The sequence below is a fragment of the Podarcis gaigeae genome (assembly GCF_964106915.1).
Source record: "Podarcis gaigeae genome assembly, chromosome: 1".
Classification (NCBI taxonomy): domain Eukaryota; kingdom Metazoa; phylum Chordata; class Lepidosauria; order Squamata; family Lacertidae; genus Podarcis; species Podarcis gaigeae.
Genome location: NC_139678.1, coordinates 130,751,392 through 130,772,740, shown reverse-complemented (window position 1 = coordinate 130,772,740; position 21,349 = coordinate 130,751,392). Strand labels below are relative to the sequence as shown.

Sequence of the window (21,349 nt, the reverse complement as noted above, 5' to 3'; positions counted from 1 at the left end):
GTAACCCTCCAGCCTCTCCTGAGCTGCAGAGGCTCAGGGCAGAGAGGCGGAGGGAACTAAGTTCTCCCAGGAGGAGTGCTCGCCTTAAGGCCAGGAGAGGCGGCTCACCTGTGGGCCGGGACCGCCCCTGGCCTCAGAGGAGATAAAGGCCAGCCCGCCCAGTCCCTGGTTGTGGGAGCAACGTCATCGGAAACTTGTTTCTGCCAGCACCCAGACCTGTTCTTCCGGAGTTCCCGACCACGCCCAGCTCCTTGCTTCGGAACCCGCTTCGCCCTTTGTGGACAGTCTCCAGCCCCTCGACCCAGGACTGGACTCTGACCACGCCTCACGGTAACCTCCCCCCAGGACCAGGTTAAGTACGGACCTCCAGAACGAATTAAGTACTTAACCCGAGGTACCACTGTACAGTGGTTCAAAGAAACTGGGTGTAGCTCTCATATCTTACCAACATAGATTACATAGCAAGCATACCTGCAAATTTGTGGTACTGAAGCAGGTTTGGGGAACCTGTGGCCCTCATTCATGAAACCAGGGTGCACAGTCCATCATGTCATTTCTGGATACAGGCTCCTCTGTTTGCATGTAGCAACGCCACATCTTTCGAAGGACCCTAGAAATAATATTGTAATGAAGGTGCCAGCAATTAACTGGATGTGACTTGAAGGCCAGTTTCCTCATTTTGGTCAGAGGAATTCTACAAGGTACTTTACAATTAATTGTAATGACATCCGGGAGCGTTTAAGTGTATCATTTGCATTTTGCAAAAAGCACCACTTTGCAAATGAAGAAGTCAGCCCTTATGGCTGGGGCACTGGTTGAGAATTCCTGGCAAGGCAATAAAGGCAAGAGGTCCTTTGTTCCATTCCTGCTTTCTCCATTAGCCTTCTTCGTAGGTAATAAAAAGAACCAATTTCAACTCCATGAAGGAGGTGAGTCACCCTGTTTCAATGGATTCTCAAGAAAATCCCTGGTTGGGGGCAGGTGGGAGAAAGTAAGTGGAACCAAGTTGAAATCCATCACAGGAAGTGAGGAAGATAAATTGGTTTTTTTACCCACATGCCAGCCACTCTGATCACTTGAAAGAAATGGGGTAGCAACCCACATTTTGTAAAGGAAGCATAAATCCTCCCCTCTGCTTCATTTTGTGCATATTCCAACTTGGTAGGCTGGAATCCTATACATCAGGGGTGGAGAAATTATTCTGGATGCTGGGCCAGATGTCCCCTACCTCTCCTGGGCCAAATTTAGCGGGTGTGTCAGTCACAATGATGCCAGCTGATGGGGTGCTTTGAAGACCCCTGCAGTGTCCTGAAGCTTTGCTGATCAGCTGATTGTCAGTGTAGATCAAAGAGCTGAAGACTCTTTTCCGATGAGCAAGGTGCTAGCAAAGAGCCATGCTCAGCCCATTCATCAATTAGCTTTTAGTTAGTCCTTCTAGACAATGATCCAATATTTCAACTGAGAGTCTTTTTATCTTATCAACATTGAGAAGAAGTTCACTATCCTGCAAACTTTCAGGTCCCCCAGGCCTGCTACTCTCTTTCTCCAGTTCCTTGGTGGTGCTGTTTTGGATACTTAAACAAGGCTGGAATTAGTATCTATAAGCATGACTCATCACCTTGCCAACAAAGGTCCGTATAGTTAAAGCTATGGTTTTCCCAGTGGTGATGTATGGAAGTGAGAGCTGGACCATAAAGAAGGCTGATCGCCGAAGAATTGATGCTTTTGAATTATGGTGCTGGAGGAGACTCTTGAGAGTCCCATGGACTGCAAGAAGATCAAACCTATCCATTCTGAAGGAAATCAGCCCTGAGTGCTCACTGGAAGGACAGATCCTGAAGCTGAGACTCCAAGACTTTGGCCACCTCATGAGAAGACTCCCTGGAGACTTCCTGGCGTGGTGCGCTCAACGCCGGGTCAGGGAAAGCGCTCTGCTGCAGTAAGAGCGCTCCCAATCACGGCTACGGGATAAAAAGACGGGGAAGCGAGGGCGACGCAAACCCTGAAGAGGTCTGAGAGGAGGTCCCAGACTGAAGAAAACAGATCCAAGCAGCGCATAAAGGGGTTTTCTGCCGTCCCAGCACAAAAAGTGGAGGGAGGTGGAAGAACTTCAGCGCAGAAAAGATCACACACCCGACCGTGAGACGCCCCTGAGACCCGAATGAGAAAGCACCAGGCTGCTCCAAACTAAAACTGTAAAATCAAGAGTACTCCTGAAGGAACTAGGTAATTATGCTGGCTTAAATTAAAACAAAGGAGTACGGACTAACTTAATATTACAAAGGACAGTAAAGCTAATGGAGAGAGGAGCTTCAGCGTTCTGAGATTTATCAAGTTGTGGAAAATAAGCCTTGTAAAGAGGCAGAAAATATAAACAGAGACATACTGAGTACCTGCTTCTACAGGGGGACGCTCTGTTGAGAGACAAGGAGCTGAAGTAGCAAGCAGCAGCAGCGGCGGCGACAACAAAGCAGCGGCCATTAAGAAGGAGATCAGCATAAACAAAGGGGTGAGTGAAAAAGGAAAAGGAGGGGGAGAAACGTGGAGGACTCAGTGCAAAAAGAGAAGGAATAGAAAAGACGTGGAGACCAGGCAGCGGTGGGAAGATAAAGATTAAGATAAAGAAGTGAAAGGGAAGAAGAAAAGATATATAAAGGGAGAGAAAGAAGGAGGAAAAGACTGGAATAGGGAAGAAAGCAGCTGGCGAAAATGGCGCTGGGAGGGGAAGAATGAGTCATCGCCCTCAGAAGGGAAAAAGCCGGAAGAAGAATAGTGGAGGAAACAGTCACTGCAACAAAGAGAGGCTAGAGAAGCAAAACAAGAAGGACCACCTCACAAGTAAATTCGAAAATTGCGCCACCTAGTGGCGGAAAATAAAATTACTCCCATAATTTAAAAAACGCTGCTAAGACACAGGCTTGAAGTACAACCACAAAGAAAACTAGCTATACAAGAAAGGACATTTGAAATACCAAGTTCAGCTTCTAGAAAATAAGTTTTTATGACGGATGTTAAGTACTGCGAAGGTTTTGTTTTTGTTTTTGTTTTTTTCTTCTCTCTGATCATTGCCAAAGTAATTAAAAATACTTAAATATTTTTTTACTAAAACTTGAATTTTTTTTTGACTTTTCTTTTTTTAAAAAAAAAATTAAATATTTGAGATGAACTGAGAACAACATAGGGCAAATCCACCAGAATCTTAACTGACTCTCAATCCCATCAGGTAAAAGGACCAAATTACAGACTATAAACAGAGCATTTTCAAAGTTTAGGAATATATACATTCTTGGTTTGAAATAAAGATATCTAGATCAGAACCAAAAGGAAGAATGACAAATATGGGCTCTAGAAAATACCAAACCACACTGACATCAGGGTCAGGTATACAAGTGAGAAGACAATCAACAGCTGAAACAGACCCCAATGCTGACATAAAAGACCTTATAATGGGGATGGAAAAGAGCCTGAATGATAAGTTGGACATACTAACTGGCAACATCCAACAAAACTCAAAGCTAATAATAGACCTAACAACACAAATAAGTGACCTCTCACTTAAAAATAAAGAACTGGATAAATCTGTACAAGAACTTAAGAGTAAATCTACCAAACAAGAGGAAATGACAAAGAAACTGCAAATGGAAAATAAGGACATTAAAAAATCACAAGACTCAACGAAGGAAGAAATAAACGACCTAAAGAGAGCCCATGAAGAGCTGCTAGATGATATATCATTGATGGAGATGCGTCAGAAGGAGACGGTCCTTCGTTTCCGAGGTGTCCCACAAACTCATGATGAACAAATTCAAGAGAAACTATCACAGGAGATCGCAAACTGGTTGGGAGTAGAGGTAGAAGAGATGCTATTGGATATTGATAAAATTTTCAGGATCAAATCAGAAAGATCGGACACTTATAAAGGGCCAGGAGATTGCTTAATTTTTTTCAACTCAAGACTTTTAAAGGACAAAATATTACATCAAAAAGGACAAGTGAAGTTAGTAATAGACGATAGCCCTATCAAAATATTCAAGGAAATTCCAAAAAGAATTCTGAAGAAAAGGCAGAACTATAAGACGGTAACAGAAGCACTCAGGAAGAATTCGATTAGATTCCGGTGGGAATTTCCTGAGGGTATCACTTTCACATATAAGGACAGAAGAAAAACTCTTAGATCAGTAGATTAGCTGGGAAAATTCTGGAGGAAGTACAAAAAAGAATTAACTGGAGAGCCAACATTGGAGCGAGAGGAAACAACGCAGACATCACAAGAAACATAGAGAGATAAGCGCGTATTAAGGAGGGGGGGGGGGAGATTGGTGAAGCAGATTATCAAAATTCTAAAATTTCTGAATTTTTTCTTTTTTTTTTCTTTTTCTTTTTCTACCTACTCAACGAAACTACTGTAGATAACAAATAAAAATTAATGAATTTAAAAATTATATCTTGGAATGTTAACGGTCTAAATGATAAAAGGAAGAGAAATAAAATAGAACATGTACTGAGGAAAGGACAGTGGGATATTATATGCTTGCAGGAGACCCATGTGACTAGAAACCATAGAAGGGTTTTAGAAAATAAGAGATTGGGTCAAGAATTTATATCCTCAGATGTAAAAAAGAAAAGGGGAATTGTGATCTATGTGAACCCCAAACTAGACGCAAAAAAAATCTTTAAGGATGATGAGGGTAGAATACTAGGGGTAAAAATAACAAAAGGTAAAGAGCATTTAATTATAGTAGGAGTTTACGCACCGAATGGTAACCAAACAGAATTTTTCAGAAAAGTAGAAGCTAATTTACTGGAATTTATAGAAGAGGAAACTATTTTGATGGGAGACCTAAATGGTGTCACATCAATAGAATTAGACAGGACAGAGAGAGAAAGAAAATCTAAAAAAGGCAGACTCCCAGACACCTTCTTTCAGATGGTAGAAAACTTAAATTTGATTGATACATGGAGATATAAAAATCCAGGAGAAAGACAGTATACACATTTTTCGGAAGTTAAAAAATCAGCGGGCAGAATTGACAGCATATGGGTATCAAACAATTTAACAACTAAAATTAAAAAAGCAGAAATACAGACCAAAATTATTACAGATCATAACCCAGTCACATTAGAATTAAAGGAATACAAGAAAATTAATAAAAGATGGAGACTTAATGAAAGATTATTAAATGACGAAAAGATTGTAAAAAAAGCGCAAGAACTATTGAAAGAATTTTTTGAATTAAATAAAGAACAGGATACAGACCTCAGGATAATATGGGATGCAAGTAAAGCTTTCATAAGAGGCTTTTACATACAACAAAGCGCAATAAGGAAAAGAAACAGAGAGCAAAAACTGGAACAAATAAGGAAGGAAATAGGAATAAACGAAAAATTATTAGCAAAACAACCAAAAAATGAATCAATAAACCAAAAATTAAAAATATTACAAACTCAGGCTTCAGCAATATTAAATAGTGAAATTGAGGATAACATTAAATGGATGAAACAAAGGTCGTTCGAATTTGCAAATAAACCCGGAAAGATGCTAGCCTGGCAACTGAAAAAAAGACAAAAGGAAAAATTGACTGATAAAATAGTGGAAGAGGGGAGAACTTTAGACAACCCTGAGGAAATTAAAAAGTGTTTTACAAAATATTATAATAAGTTATATAAAGCAGGAAACGAGACAGAGGTTGAAATAAAAGAGTATTTATGTGGAAAGGATATACCTAAAATTAAGAAAGAAAAGATCCAAGAGCTAAACTCCCCAATAACCACGACAGAGCTTCATCAAGCGATAATTAAGATGAAACTGGGAAAATCCCCAGGACCAGATGGTCTCACCGCAATACACTACAAAAAATTAGAGGAACCATTATTATCACCTATGAAGACACTCTTAAACAGAATATTAGAAGACGGGAAGATTCCCACCACCTGGAAACAGGCGCACATAGTAGTAATCCCAAAACAAGGACGAAACAAAGAGTTTATAACCAATTATAGACCAATATCATTACTAAACAATGATTACAAGATCTATGCACAAATATTGGCAACAAGATTAAAGACAGTTTTGCAGGATTGTATAAATAAAGAGCAGGCAGGGTTCTTGCCGGGCAGGAAAATGAGTGACAATATAAGAACAGTGATTGATATGATCGAGTATTTAGACATGAAACCAAGTAAGAAGGTAGCCTTTGTTTTTGTGGACGCGGAAAAGGCGTTTGACAAAGTATCATGGAAATTTCTAAAAATATTACTAGACCAGATGGACATGGGAGACCAAATCACAAGAGGGTTAAAAGCAATTTATGAACAACAAGAAGCAAATATAATAATAAATAACGACACAACTGATTATTTTAAAATACAGAAGGGCACCAGGCAAGGGTGCCCACTTTCACCTTTGCTATTCATTTTGGTTTTGGAAATATTAAATCAAGAAATCAGATTGGATCAAGAAATAAATGGAATATCCCTAGGAGAGAAAATATATAAAATAAGGGCATTTGCGGATGATTTAGTTTTAATGGTGGAAAATCCAAAGGAAAGCATAGCAAAGGCTCTAGAAAAAATGGAAAACTTTGGATGGGTATCAGGTTTTGCTTTGAATAAAGAAAAAACGAAACTAATGGTCAAAAATATGGGAGATCAAGAGAAAAAGGAACTGGTAGAAAAATTTGGATTACAAATTGTAAAAAAAGTGAAATATTTAGGCATACAAATAACAATGAAAAATATAAATTTGTTTGAAGATAATTATAAAAAAATTTGGGAAGAAACAAAAAGAGAAATGGAAACTTGGACAAGACTGAAATTAACACTCTGGGGTAGAATTTCGGCTATTAAAATGAATATCTTACCAAAACTTCTGTTCCTTTTTCAAATGATTCCCATAATAGGTAAAGATGATTGTTTTAAGAAATGGAAAATGGACTTAACAAAATTTATATGGCAAGGCAAAAAGCCACGGATCAAATATAAATTACTAACTGACATAAAAGAGCGGGGAGGTTTTGGACTCCCAGACCTGAGACTATATTACGATGCAGCATGCTTTACTTGGATCAAGGATTGGATCAAATTGGATAACAGCGACATTTTGGATTTGGAGGGATGGAACAACAGATATGGTTGGCATGCCTATCTAATTTATAACAAAGTGGCAGTCCATAAAGAATTTCTAAGCCATGTAATTAGAAATGCATTATACAAGGTCTGGGTGAGACATAGAAGGTTGTTAGAACCAAAAACTCCATGGTGGGTCTCACCGCTAGAAGTAATATCAGTTAAAAAGAAAAATACTACAGGAAGAATGGCAACTTACCAGCAGCTCCTAAAGGAAGAACAGGGCCAATTAAAACTAAGACCATATGACGAGGTGACCCAATACTGTACCACATGGCTTCAATATCACCAAATTGCACAAATATTTAACCAGGATAAAGTAATAGGATTTGAAAAAGAAGAATCAAAATTACAAAAAGTATTATTACAAAACTCAAAAAAATATATATCCAGAATGTATAATTTATTATTGGAATGGGAATTAAAGGATGAAGAAATAAAATAAGTTATGATCAAATGGGCATGTGATATAGGATATGTAATTCGGCTGGATCAATGGGAGAAATTATGGAAATATGACATCAAATTCACGGCATGTTATACAATAAGAGAAAATTTTATGAAAATGGTGTACCAATGGTACTTAACTCCAGTAAAATTGGCAAAAATTTACAAATTAAAATCGAATACCTGTTGGAGATGTAAAAAAGAAATAGGAACAATGTTCCACATGTGGTGGGAATGCCGACCCATTAAACAATTCTGGAATGAAATCTATGAAGAACTCAAAAGGATGTTTAAAATATCTTTTAGTAAAAAACCGGAGGCATTCCTTTTAGGTTTAATTACAAATGATATCCCCGAAAATCAAAGGAAAATATTCCTTTATGCAACAACAGCTGCCAGGATGCTTATAGCTAAAAACTGGAAAAGCAGAAAAATTCCATCAGTGAAAGATTGGCAAATTAAATTTTGTGAATACATAAATCTGGCAAGACTTACAGCTTACATAAGGGGACAATCGGACCAGAAACTATTAAAAGAATGGGGTTGTGCTAAAGAGTATATGAAAAAACATTGTTCTGGAGTCAGTATATTGGTATGTAATGAATGATGCTTTACAGGGTTAAAGAACAAGAAAAATGATGTAAAAAAGCATAAAGATGGAAGTAATCTAATTAGACACAACAATACAGTAAGAGTAAATATCTTTGGAGGTCTTAGAACAAAGGAAGGAAGTCAATTTATGTTTATGTATGTTATGATATGGTTTTGCTTTGTAGATGTGTGTTTTTTCGTTTTTGTTTAGTCTTGTTTCCTTTGCCCCCCCTTTTTTTTCTTTTTCTGTTTTTTTTTCTTTTGTTTGTTTGTTTGTTTTGTTTTGTTTTTTATGTGCCGGGGATTTTTGTCTGTATAGTACTATTTTGGATTCAATGTTTGTAATTTTTGTTACGATTTTGCATTGAAAATAAAAGCTTTTTTTTAAAAAAAAAAAAAAAGAGAAGACTCCCTGGAAAAGACTCTGATGTTGGGAAAGATGGAGGGCACAAGGAGAAGGGGACAACAGAGGACGGGATGGTGGGACAGTGTTCTCAAAGCTACCAGCATGAGTTTGACCAAACTGTGGAGGCAGTGGAAGACAGGAGTGCCTGGCGTGCTCTGGTCCATGGGGTCACGAAGAGTCGGACACGACTAAACGACTAAACAACAACAAGCATCACTACTCCCCAGCCCCTCCCTTAACAAATTTGCCAAAGCCCTGGGAATCTCTTGACCTGCAAGAAACTTTTGTAGGTGGCTCACCCTCAGCTACAACTCTTCCCTTGGGATTGTTGCTTCCTTGGGCCAGTTTTTTGGGGGTCCTCCAGGAATACCACCATTTTTTTGTGTGTTTCCTCCTTTCTCCTCAAAGTTTGGTGGCTTCTATTAGGAAGTGTTAGAAGAGTCTCCTTGTCAACCTGCTGGCTCCAAGTAGAGTTTAGATCTTTTCCCACAACTCCAAGGATGGCACCTGGAAAAATCTGCAGCAACCTCCACTTTCTGCATCACATTTGGAGTTTCTTCTCCAGAAGATGTTGCATAGTTTTGAAAAGTTAGCACAGACTGGGGGGAAAGATGAAAGCCTAGCACAGAACAGGGGAGAGAGGTGAGCAATGGGGCTTAGTCTAATATAGAGGTTGGGAACCTCAAGCCTGCAGGCTAGTATTATAATAATAATTAGTACAGTGGTGCCTCGCAAGACGAAAAGAATCCCTTCCGCGAGTCTCTTCATCTTGCGTTTTTTTCGTCTTGCGAAGCAAGCCCATTAGCGGCTTAGTGGATTAGCGCTATTAGCGGCTTAGCGGGCTTAGCGGATCAGCTAATAAGCGGCTTAGCAGCTTGGGGAAAGGGGGGGGAAGGGGAAAAAAACCCGCAGGAACTCGCAAGACATTTTTGTCTTGCGAAGCAAGCCCATAGGAAATTCGTTTTGCGAAGCACCTCCAAAACGGAAAACCCTTTCGTCTAGCGGGTTTTCCGTCTTGCGAGGCATTTGTCTTGCGGGGCACCACTGTAGTAGTATTAAATGTGTTAACCCCCCCCCCCACAGCAGGTCCCAGGACCATGGGTGGTGCCAAAGGGGCAAGTACTCCCTCCCCAAATAAGGAGCTCCCCCCCCCAGTTGCTCCCCCTGCCCACCTCTGAACTCCTGTCATAAGCATGTTATTCATGTTTAATCACTGATCAGGTCAAGAAGTGGCAAGTGTAGTATTTATGTGCAGACATATAAATTCCACTTGAAAGGAAGTACGTTGAGTTGGGGGAACAAATATTTGATGAACTTGGTGTGGAGGCTTTGTAAGCAAATTGGGGTGAGGGAATCGGATAATACAGACATGCCTGTTGCATGTGGTCTTGATAACATTTTAGAATCTTGTGTTCTACGTGGCCACAGAGAAGATTTCCAGGAAAGGGAACCAGTTCTCAGCATATCTTCCTTTTTATTCTCCAAAGCAGAAGTCTCTCTGTTGGTATTATCTGCAACATTTCATGGCTAATTCTTTCAGGAATAATAATGATAATGATGATGATGATGATGATGATGATGATGATTTATACCCTGCCCATCTGGCTGGGTTTCCCCAGCCACTCTGGGCGGCTTCCAACAGAATATTAAAATACAAAAACCTATTAAACATTAAAAGCTTCCCTGACCAGGGCTGCCTTCAGATGTCTTCTAAAAGTCAGATAGTTGTTTTTCTCTTTGACATCTGGTGGGAGGGCGGGTGCCACTACCGAGAAGGCCCTCTGCCTGGTTCCCTGTAGCTTTGCTTCTTGCAATGAGGGAACCGCCAGAAGGCCCTCGGCGCTGGACCTCAGTGTCTGGGCAGAATGATTGGGGTGGAGATGCTCCTTCAGGTATACTGGGCCGAGGCTGTTTAGGGCTTTAAAGGTCAACACCAACACTTTGAATTGTGCTCGGAAACGTACTGGGAGCCAATGTAGGTCTTTCAAGACCGGTGTTATATGGTCTCGGTGGCCGCTCCCAGTCACCAGTCTAGCTGCCACATTCTGGATTAGTTGTAGTTTCCGGGTCACCTTCAAAGGGAGCCCCACATAGAGCGCATTGCAGTAGTCCAAGCGGGAAATAACTAGAGCATGCACCACTCTGGCGAGACAGTCTGTGGGCAGGGAGGGTCTCAGCCTGTGTACCAGATGGAACTGGTAGAGAGCTGCCCTGGACACAGAATTGACCTGCGGCTCCATGTTCAGCTGTAAGCCCAAAATGACTCCCAGGCTGCGCACCTGGTCCTTCAGGGACACAGTTACCCCATTCAGGACCAGGGAGTCCTCCACACCTGCCTGCCTCCTGTCCCCCAAAACAGTACTTCTGTCTTGTCAGGATTCAACCTCAATCTGTTAGCCGCCATCCATCCTCCAACCACCTCCAGACACTCATGTAGGACCTTCGCCGCCTTCACTGGTTCTGATTTGAAAGAGAGGTAGAGTTGTCTCCTTATGTGTATCCTATTGACTCATACCAATATGCTCATCTCTATGACTCTTTTATCTATAGTAGTTACTTTACATAACATCTTTTTAAACTTCGACAGCCACCTGCAGCTTTATAGACCTCTTCTAATGGTTCAGCAAAATGGATGTGTATGTGCGAGAGCGCGCGATAAGGCAGGCATCCCCAACCTTCGGCCCTCCAGATGTTTTGGACTACAATTCCCATCATCCCTGACCACTGGTCCTGTTAGCTAGGGATCACGGGAGTTGTAGGCCAAAACATCTGGAGGGCCGCAGGTTGGGGATGCCTGGATATAGGGCATAGTTCTTGTGTTAATAGTGTGTATTACAAAACAGTAATGGTTTTATTTTGGTTGAATACAGGGGTTGTCAACCTCGTCCCTACTGCCCACTAGTGGGTGTTTCAGGATTCTAGGTGGGCGGTAGGGGTTTTTACGGCACAAGCTGAATCCTCCTTCCATTGAGCACTGGTGGGCAGTAAGGAAATTTTACCATCAAGAAAGATGCATTAGTGGACAGTAGGTATAAAAAGGTTGGCTACCCCTGGTTGAATAGTAGTATTGGCCGAGTAGTAGTAATACTGTAATGGGCAAGCTTGTGTCTAGCATAGCCATTTCTGCTTAAAGGCTCTCTTTTGTATCCCAACAGAGGTGTTGTGGTTGTAGATGCCCCTTATTTTGGTATGGGTGATTGCAGGTAAAAGGTAAAGGACCCCTAGACGGTTAAGTCTAGTCAAAAGCAACTATAGGGTTGCAGCACTCATCTCACTTTCAGGCCAAGGGAGCCGACATTCATCCACAGACAGCTTTCCAGGTCATGTGGCCAGCCGGACTAAGCCGCTTCTGGCGAACCAGAGCAGCGCATGGAAACGCCGTTTACCTTCCCGCTGGAGCGGTACCTATTTATCTACTTGCAGCTCGTGTATTCAAACTGCTAGGTTGGCAGGAGCTGAGACAGGCAACGGGAGCTCACCCTGTCATGGGGATTCGCACCGCCGACCTTCCGATCGGCAAGCCCAAGAGGCTCAGTGGTTTAGATCACAGTGCCACCTGCATCCCCCACAGAGAACCCACTCTTCAGAAGGGATTATGGGGAGGGCATCCTATCCTGGTACACTATCCCCTGCAGCTGATACAATATGACGGGCTTCCCTTGCCCCCTTCCCTTCCCCAATGGAGTCAGCGAAGTCACTGGGAATGCCCTTCTTCAAGATCTTTCCTGTTTCCCACTCTGATGATTCCTGAGCAGTTGGCAACCGCTGCCAACAACGTGGACTCCAACTTTCTATTGTTTCCAGAGTACTAATGGTGATCACCAAGTGCTCAGGAAACGCTAGATCAGATTGGAGTGATTGGGATGTGTCAGGAAACTGCCATCGGAGCCAGAGGCGGAGGGAAGGCTCCAGAGGGATGCCGGAGAGGGTCCCAGTAGGGAGAGAGGCAGCCCATCTGCTGGGGAAGGAAATCAGCGTAACACCAGTGGAGAAGGGGGGCAGATGGGGGAAGCGGAGAGGAGGCTCCAGGACTCCTCGCCAGAGACCAGCGGGGAGAGCACGGGTCCTCCGCTGCCCACACCCTCCCTGCGCAGAAGACTTCCCCGCAGGGAGAGTAGGAGGAGACTTGGCGTCAAAGAACTTCTTTGCTGGAAGAGGTTCAAGAAACGCCCACTGACGGATTCTGCCAGCGATTGAGACAGCTACGGGTGAGAGGCTGTCCAGACAGAAAGGGTTCAACCAGGCAACCTAGCCAGGAGTGGCGGCAACTTACACACGAGCAACCCCTAGAACCGTTACAGGATGTTTAGCTAAATTGCACCAGGGCTGGTGTGGACTCAAGCAGCCTCTGGTTTGCCCTCCTCCCTCCTTGGTGTACATTATGCTTCTAATCCATCGAATAACAGGGTCAGACCATTAAGGCTGCTTCTTACCACTGCAGCTTGAGCATATGGATCACTATTATTTTTCAGTGGAATTTCCGTCTCTCAAAAAAACCACACATCCAACTTTTTCCTGGGAGCCTTGGCTGTTTGCAGTTCCATGGGCACTATGTGTTTCCAGACATGTGAATGTGCTCCAAATGTCACAAGAAATATGGAATGAGAAACGCAGTGACCATCTTTTCTGCAATGTGTGAAATGACCCTGCAGAGGTACGAGTAATGCTAAGCTACAGTCGTACTCTTATTTTTGATGTCTGATAGAAATCAACTCAATATTACAGTTTTACCAATGGGAGAGATTTATGACAGCGTTCCCGTGAGTGAATATATAAACTGTTTTGATTAACGGTTGCCTCCAGTGTTAAGTACTATCCGATCTTTTAACTGCAACACGTTTTGGATGTGGAACATAGAAATTTAATTTAAGGAAGAAAGATATAGAAGTTGTAACTTTCCATGTTCATGAAGTCTTTAATACTCATTTAACTAATATGCAGAACAATGACAACTGAATTTCCATTCATCAGCAGCCAACAAGGTATGAATGAGTATTAACTTCAAACAAAAACTGGTTTGTCATATTGTGCATTTTAAAAAGAATTACAAACAATTTTAAAGGAAGATTAATAGTGGAAGCAACAATGAATATAAAATATGACTGAAAGCTTCTTAGATCAAAAATAAATTCAAGTATTCTTTTGTAAAGTTCCTCAGACATTTGTCTTTGAATTTTAAGTTTGTGCAATACCTATCATTGCATAGTAAAGAAAACTTTGTAAAACTCCAGTTCTATGTAATTTATTATAACATGCACCTAGAATATTTATATATGTATATATATATATTTTCAATTTGCGTAGTGGAGCTTTCCCCTTGTAGAGAATTTGCTCAGTTCAGTGGGATCATGCAGCATATCAACATAAGCTATATAAAATTTCCATACATTTTCCTGTCAGGATGAATCCTTTTTATGGAACAGAAGAATAGTGGATGAAATGGTAACTTAACATTTATTCTGTCAAAACACCATTAAAATGACACTGGTTGTGGTAAAAAAAAAAAAAAAGGCAAGTAACATAGGCAACATATGTTCTCTTAAAAATGTGGTAAATGAAATTTCTAAAAAAGTAAGTACCTACCTTAACAGGTTTGATTATATAACTCTAGTACCACAGAAAACATTACAATCCACTTCTGTGAGCTATGTGGTTGCGTGGTCATTTACATTCTATACATAAAATTTGTGTATTTTAAACACACATACACATAACAGAACAGCAGAGGAGAAATTTAGACAAGAAATAATATTTCTTATGAAACTGCCAGTGTAACAAAAAGTTACACCAACTCTTACCATATATACATAATTGGGGACCAGTGTGGTCTGATTAAAAACATCACATCGCACATTTACAATGTTTTTTTTTTTTTTGAATCACTTCAAGATTTTTTAAAAAATACAACAATCTGATTTTTAGAACCATATTGAATGGCGTTGTCTACTGTGGTTACCACGTCGCTCCCAGAACAGAACCAAGGAGGAGACCCCAGCACCAGTTTCGATACCCTTATCCCAGATATGGTCAAAAGCAAAGTGACATGAAGCAAGATAGCTCTGCTGATTGATATCATGCTGCAAGTGGGAAGACCTGAAAGGGAACACACTGGCTCAGTTTGCGTGTAACGCTAAGCCAAACTATGGCTCAACCCAAGTATGAAGGCTTCCAGAGACTGCAGCCACGCGCTCCTGCTCCGGTCCTCTTGTTGCAGTGAGTTAAACCATGGTTTGGCTTAGCAGGTCATCTGAGCCAAACCACGGCTTAGCACAGATCAGTAGCAAGACCCCAATAGGTGCAATGCAGCCTTCAGCTCTTCTCTGGAAACGAGCGCATTTGCACTAAGCTATGGTTTGCCTTACCACTAAGTGTGACCCAGGTAATAGTTTGCTTTTAGAGACTCAGATCTAAGAAGGGAAGTAAGATACACAGCCTGCAAGACTGCCTTTATTAGAGCATTGTGAATGCTATATATCAATATGCATTCCAGTAACACCGCCTTCCCACTGCATCTTTAGCACATTTTAATCAGGTATATAACTCTGAAAACTGTCACCCACTAAACCGCTGTGACTTGCCCATAAAACGTTATAGGATTATAGGGTGAGGGCCACTGTGATAATCTACAACTGCTCCTGCATCTTGAGGAATGAAAAGAATCTCTCCCCTCCCATTACTTCATTAACTTAATGCCTACAGTTAAATTCAAAATCTAACTCAATGTCAATTTAGAAGTATCACAGTCTGCTTCATTTTAAAGACCGTTCCAAATTATGCAATGGGGGAAATAATTTTAAAAGGGCAAAATGTTTACACCAATATACACTGGAGGTCATTTTTACCGGAGCAGCTGAATTATACTAGGATACCTGAATACGCTGAATACTTGTAACCAGAACAAAAGCTTTTGGAGTACAAACCAAAGGTCAATTGTAATCAAAAAGTAGCTGACATAAATGAGAACCAGACCAAGCATGTACAGTACTTTCTAAGCATATCCATCTGATGCAGTAGGAATCGGGTTACGAGATACTTGCCATCTTGAAAGCCATAGCTGGCTGAATGCAGAATGACTTGCCACTAAAGGCGTGGAAAACTGGCAAGCGTTTTTGCAGCAGCAGTGCAGCAGGACGTTGATCTGGACTTCGGCATAAAGCCTTTTCACAAGCACCGTGCAGAGGTGTAGCCCAGCCAGCCTTATTCACAATGCAACTTACTGTTGCATGCTAATGGCAGGTGCCAATGCCAGCGGCGTAGCGTGGGTTGTCAGCACCCGGGGCAAGGCAAGTAATTTGCGCCCCCTAACCTGGGGCAGGGGACGCAGGTGGCGCTGTGGGTTAAAGCCTCAGCGCCTAGGACTTGCCGATCGAAAGGTCGGCGGTTCGAATCCCTGCGGCGGGGTGCGCTCCCGCTGCTCGGTCCCAGCGCCTGCCAACCTAGCAGTTCGAAAGCACCCTCGGGTGCAAGTAGATAAATAGGGACCGCTTACCAGCGGGAAGGTAAACGGCGTTTCCGTGTGCGGCTCTGGCTCGCCAGATGCAGCGATGTCACGCTGGCCACGTGACCCGGAAGTGTCTCCGGACAGCGCTGGCCCCTGGCCTCTTGAGTGAGATGGGCGCACAACCCCAGAGTCTGTCAAGACTGGCCCGTACGGGCAGGGGTACCTTTACCTTTACCTTTAACCCGGGGCAAGGCAAGTAATTTGTGCCCCTAACCCCTAACCTGCCGCTGCTGCCAGCTTCTTCTTGCTGCTGCCTGGGCTGGTCGGGTGTGGTTCTCTCCCGTGCTCAGCGCTGCGCTGGGCGGCCGCTGCACTGTCTCTCCCCCAGATAGTCCCTCCCTCGCTCTCTCTCTGCTCCGCACGCCTGGCACCCACCCCCTCCACAGTGGGCGGTGACCCAGCGACTCGGATCGGATTCGCACAGCCAGCACTGCAGTGAGAGAGAGTGAGTGAGCCAGGTAGGGGCAGAGAGCTGCGAGTGCGAGCGCCCCCCCCAAATGTTGCGCCCGGTGCGGCCGCCCCCCCTGCCCCCCCACGCTATGCCACTGGCCATTGCTGCTCTTCGCATCTGTGATTACACCTGATAGCAGTGCTCAGAGGCTTGTGGGCCAGGGGAGGGAGAATAATGCACACCTAAGCCCCCCCCTTGCTTAAGCATGGAGAAGTGCTACCTGAACATATACAATGATACCTTCCTTATTTGGCCAAAGGGAGCTGAGCCATGACAGTAACAACAAATAGTCTAGGAAGTAACATTCGAGGCTGTGACTTGAAAGATACATACTACGTAGGTAAACTCAAAGAGACATGGCTATTGGGATCACTTTTATCAACGGATGTGGACCTGGGAGGTGAGGTGGTGCTGGGGACTATAAAACAATACATGGGAAAGCCTTAACCTGTTAAAAGCTCTCAATATTTTTATGGGTATTTAAGGCTTATTTAGGCTTCTTTTCCTTTCGTATAATGTGAGATAGAGAAAGGAAAACAGATGGTAAAATTAAAAGAGTTATAAGCTTGGCACTTCTGTGATTGATTTGAGAGGGTGTTGACTTCTTACACTATATACAAAATATCTGCATGACAGCAAATAATGCATTTGAAAAGATTCATTGCATACATATGCACTTTATACATATTAATAGGTTTTGGATGGGTGGGTGTTTTTGTTTTTTGGTTTCAAGCATACAAATTTAAAAAGCACGCCTGTTTTCTGCTAGAACTCCCTGTGTCTGCATGCGATATGCCTTTTAGAGCAAGCCCAGAACCCCCGCTATACAACATGCTACAAAAACTTAAAAGGGGAGCAATGTTTTAAGAAAGCTTTACAATCCGAGAAGATAGACTCACATACAGAACAAAACCCTTAGGAAAATGTGTCATTATCTGAGAATGGCATGGCAAAAATTGCTCATTTTTATATTGAAAACTATACAAGACCTGCAGGACCATAAATAAGGTTGCCCCCAAAATAAAATTGAGATGAATGAGGAATATATATTAGGAAGGGGTTGTACAACTTGGAGAATAGTGTATCTTGGTGGAACGTGATTTCCTAAGTACCCAGAATCAGCATTTCTATGTTTTGGTTTGTTTTCTTGGTATGCAGACTTGGCTTGGGGTCAGCTTGTTAGCTCGTTTGCTGTATATATGCCATGCAGTTTACCATTTCAAAAGTTAGCTTATCATGCCACTGGAGTCTGTCGTTAATATTAAAAGGTCATGCGAACTCAAGTTATCAGTTATGAAACTTTTTACCTATTTGACTGTTTCGAAACAGTTCACTTATTGCACTTGATTTGTTTGCTCTGTTCTTTGTATTTAAAAAAGTTCGGCCAAAATAGTTCATTTATAACATCTGTCCCGTTTCTTATCACCTTAAAAAAGGAAAAATGAGTGGAGGGAGTCTTTAAATTTGAATCTCCGAAAAGGACAAGTTTTCCTTCAGCCCTTTCATAAGTATCTCCACTTGCCATTTGTAGTAAATCGCTCGTCTTAATTTTCTTCTGCAGTGATGTACTTTCTGTGCAGCTACTACAAAAAGCCACCACATCTGGAATCCAGTCATGCACAGAAAAGCTCTTCCAATGAGTTCCTTAGATACCCTGCTGACTTGGATCGTATCTTCTCTTTTTGACATTTCTTCCAGTTAAAGAGGAGACAAATAGTAAGACAGGGAAACAAGAAATATGTCAGTTAGGCATAATTGAAAACAAGGTCATGTTTTCATCATCACACTATGTAGTAAGGGCTCACACTAAGACGCTTGAGGTGTAAACTGGAAATAAACCCGTTTCATATTAGGATGGGCTTTAAAGCTCAATTCTGATACCAGTTCTTAAGGATTCTACAGAATATGAAGCTGTATTCACCCCCTTTTCTGTAATATCACTGATATGCCATAGATTTATTTATTTATTGCTGCCAAAAGTCGCTGTTCTGAAAGGCTTCAATGAAGCCAAAATATAAAACAATTTGTGGGTCCCCTGTGTGAGCCTTTACTACAATAGGGAACAAAATACTTCCAGTCTCCAGCAGCAGATGCCAAGAAACTGCTTGTGAAGAAGAATGGACACCAGAACGTGTTAGTTGCGCCACTGCAATTTTGCTGCTGTTGTTAGCAAACAAAACTTTTTGTAGAAACGTCCATTCTCCTATTATACCAGTACTGTATATAAATAAACAGCAAGACATTACAAGGCAACACAAAAACTGGATGCAACCTCCCCATAATCTGGCTTTATGTGGGGCATCAAGCAAGGGGCTCATGCATTTAGTCTTAACACTGGGCATGTGTACCACTACCGCCACCAAATTGTCATGCAGTAAAACATAGAGCAGGATTTCACAGATTCCCTAACGGCAAGGAACATAAAGCCTTGGGTCTCCTCCACTGCATGCTCCTGCAACGGTGGCTGCAGTGAATAGAATTTAAACATCAGTTGTTGCGCTTATTGTGGTAAGTTGTGGATAACGGCAAAAAGACAGTTATTTTCAGGCTTCGCTTTTGTGCCACGTAACTAACTCAAACATGCACTTTTCAGATCAGTACATTATTGCATAAGAACCCTTTTTCATTGCCTTTTGTACACAGAAATATGTCCCCAAATATGTGCTATTAACCACAGTGATTGCACTATTCCCATAGAATGGAGTAATCTCACTACTGCTCATTCAGCAATGGTGGCTCTGACATTTCTAACGCAGTGAGATCAGGTTTTTGCTTTCATTTTACTTTTCTACCTTGGAATACCAGCATAAATTGCCCAAAAGATAAGTATCACCAATGGCAGCTGTTGTGGATAGACCATGATTCTCTGCAGACCTGTTGCATTTCGTATCACACAGCCTACTGGCTTCACTGAATGTTCTTTTACTGTATTTACGTGCATATATAACTGAGAATAACATTTTGTGCATCTAATCCACAAAAGCTTAAACCATAATGAATCAGTTACAGATAGGTAGCCGTGTTGGTCTGCCATAGTCAAAACAAAATAAAAAAATTCCTTCCAGTAGCACCTTAAAGACCAACTAAGTTAGTTCTTGGTATAAGCTTTCGTGTGCATGCACACGAAATCTCATACCAAGAACTAACTTAGTTGGTCTTTAAGGTGCTACTGGAAGGAATTTTTTTATTTTGTTTTTCATAATGAATCAGTTAGTTTACAATCCTATTTTCACTTACCTTGGAGTAAGCTCCATTGCACTCAATGGGACTTACAATGAGTAGACATGCAGACACGTACGGGTTTGCACTGTTTGTGTTTAAAGGTACCATAGGACTCTCGCTGTTCTAGCCGCGACAGAGTAATGGATAACTCTGAAATTTAGTGTGAATAATAAAGACACTGTCTTTGCTAACAATGTTTTTATACCTCACAATGCTTTTCATGATGGAGAAAGTTTGAAAGCAATGCCAAAACCTGTATTTTAAATTATATGAATTCCAAGTCAGTTTTTCACAATAATACAATTAACCTTGCGTTGATAGAGGTACTAAAACAATGTGGTTCAAGAGCAACAGAACAGTGCAATTATGGGCAAGGCTTTTTGCTTTGGTTTACAACATACAAAATGTAACTGACAGATTATAAAACTCAGATCTCAATAGACGTGAAAACTACATAGCTAGAAATGCTCTGTCAGGACAGATTCCGTCTCTCAGTACTAATACTTACAGTACAATCCTTTGCATGTCTACTCAAGAGCAAGTCTCATTTACTTCAATGGGACTTTCTTCCAAGTAAGCGTGCACAAGACTACATCATAAGCTAACTACCGTCTTGGTAATAAAAGTTTGCATGTTATTTTTCCTCTAAGAAATCATGAAAAGTTGTGACGCTGTAGACATGAGATCACATCTCCAGACCTCAGGTTGGTTTCCATACTTTCCAAGCTACTATTCTTGCCTCCCCCAGAGAAAACGCTAAGTAGAATCCATCTTATCTCATGTCCCTCTAAAAACTGAAAGCAAAGGAGGGTGGGGAAAGGATATAGCTATTTTCTGCACTGCAAAACAAGAAAGAAATGTACCTGCAGACTCAGAAACTGTCTTTTCGACCGGGAAATATTTTCCTCTTTTCAAAATATTAAAAATGTCTTTATTCTTCTTTTTTTTAAAAAAAAAGAAAAAACCTAGGATGCACATCATCACTTTATCTTTGTTTGTAAAATAGTACATTGGCAATACTAAGCATTTTACCCTCCATTATATAAAAAAAAAAAATCTGCAGATCTTCATACAAAATGAAACGAGTGAGAAGAATATAAAGAATGTATCTCCTCTGCCCTCCCTCATACTGGATCCTTTAATTATTGTATATTGACAAGGCTAACATTAGAAAACAGTACTTGCTGTGTCTGTTGGAAGAAAAGAGATGTACCGTATCTGTAGCATATCAGCCCAACAATGAAACAAGGCTTGTGGTCTTCCCTTATTTGCAAAATGTATGGCTTAATTGCATGATGTGAGATCATGGCAAGCAAACTAGAGTGACCTGAGTTTTCACACCTTCAGCAGCTTTTAAAACCACCCAGGATTATTCTGCTGGTACACAATCAGCCCTCAAATGTTTATTATGCTTTCCATCGGCTGCACTACAGCAGCTTGCTGTCATGATCCATCAGCTGATCAGACGTTAAGGCTCGCAACTGTTCAATCGTAGCTGCCCATGTGATGCCAGGTTCAGAGTGGATGGGTATGGCTTTGGGGAAACTCACAGGCCAAACTGGGACCTGGGGTGGGCCTTAACTATACCTATGGGCCAGAGGTTGCT

The 21,349-nt window shown here is 41.6% G+C and overlaps 2 protein-coding genes across 3 annotated transcripts in view; one reads left to right on the top strand and one right to left on the bottom strand.

Moving 5' to 3' along the window:
* Positions 1–21,349, top strand: part of PLEKHM3 (pleckstrin homology domain containing M3) — a 798,157-nt gene that overhangs the window by 587,655 nt on the left and 189,153 nt on the right. The gene's annotated exons all lie outside the window — the stretch shown is intronic.
* Positions 13,465–21,349, bottom strand: part of ADAM23 (ADAM metallopeptidase domain 23) — a 77,115-nt gene continuing 69,230 nt past the window's right edge. Inside the window, exons 26-27 of the mRNA XM_083707117.1 lie at positions 16,607–18,212; positions 13,465–15,795 (exon numbers count right to left, since the gene is read on the bottom strand). Of these exons, the coding sequence (XP_083563243.1) occupies positions 18,167–18,212 (46 nt within the window). The 3' untranslated portion in view covers positions 13,465–15,795; positions 16,607–18,166. The remainder of the gene's footprint in view (positions 15,796–16,606; positions 18,213–21,349) is intronic.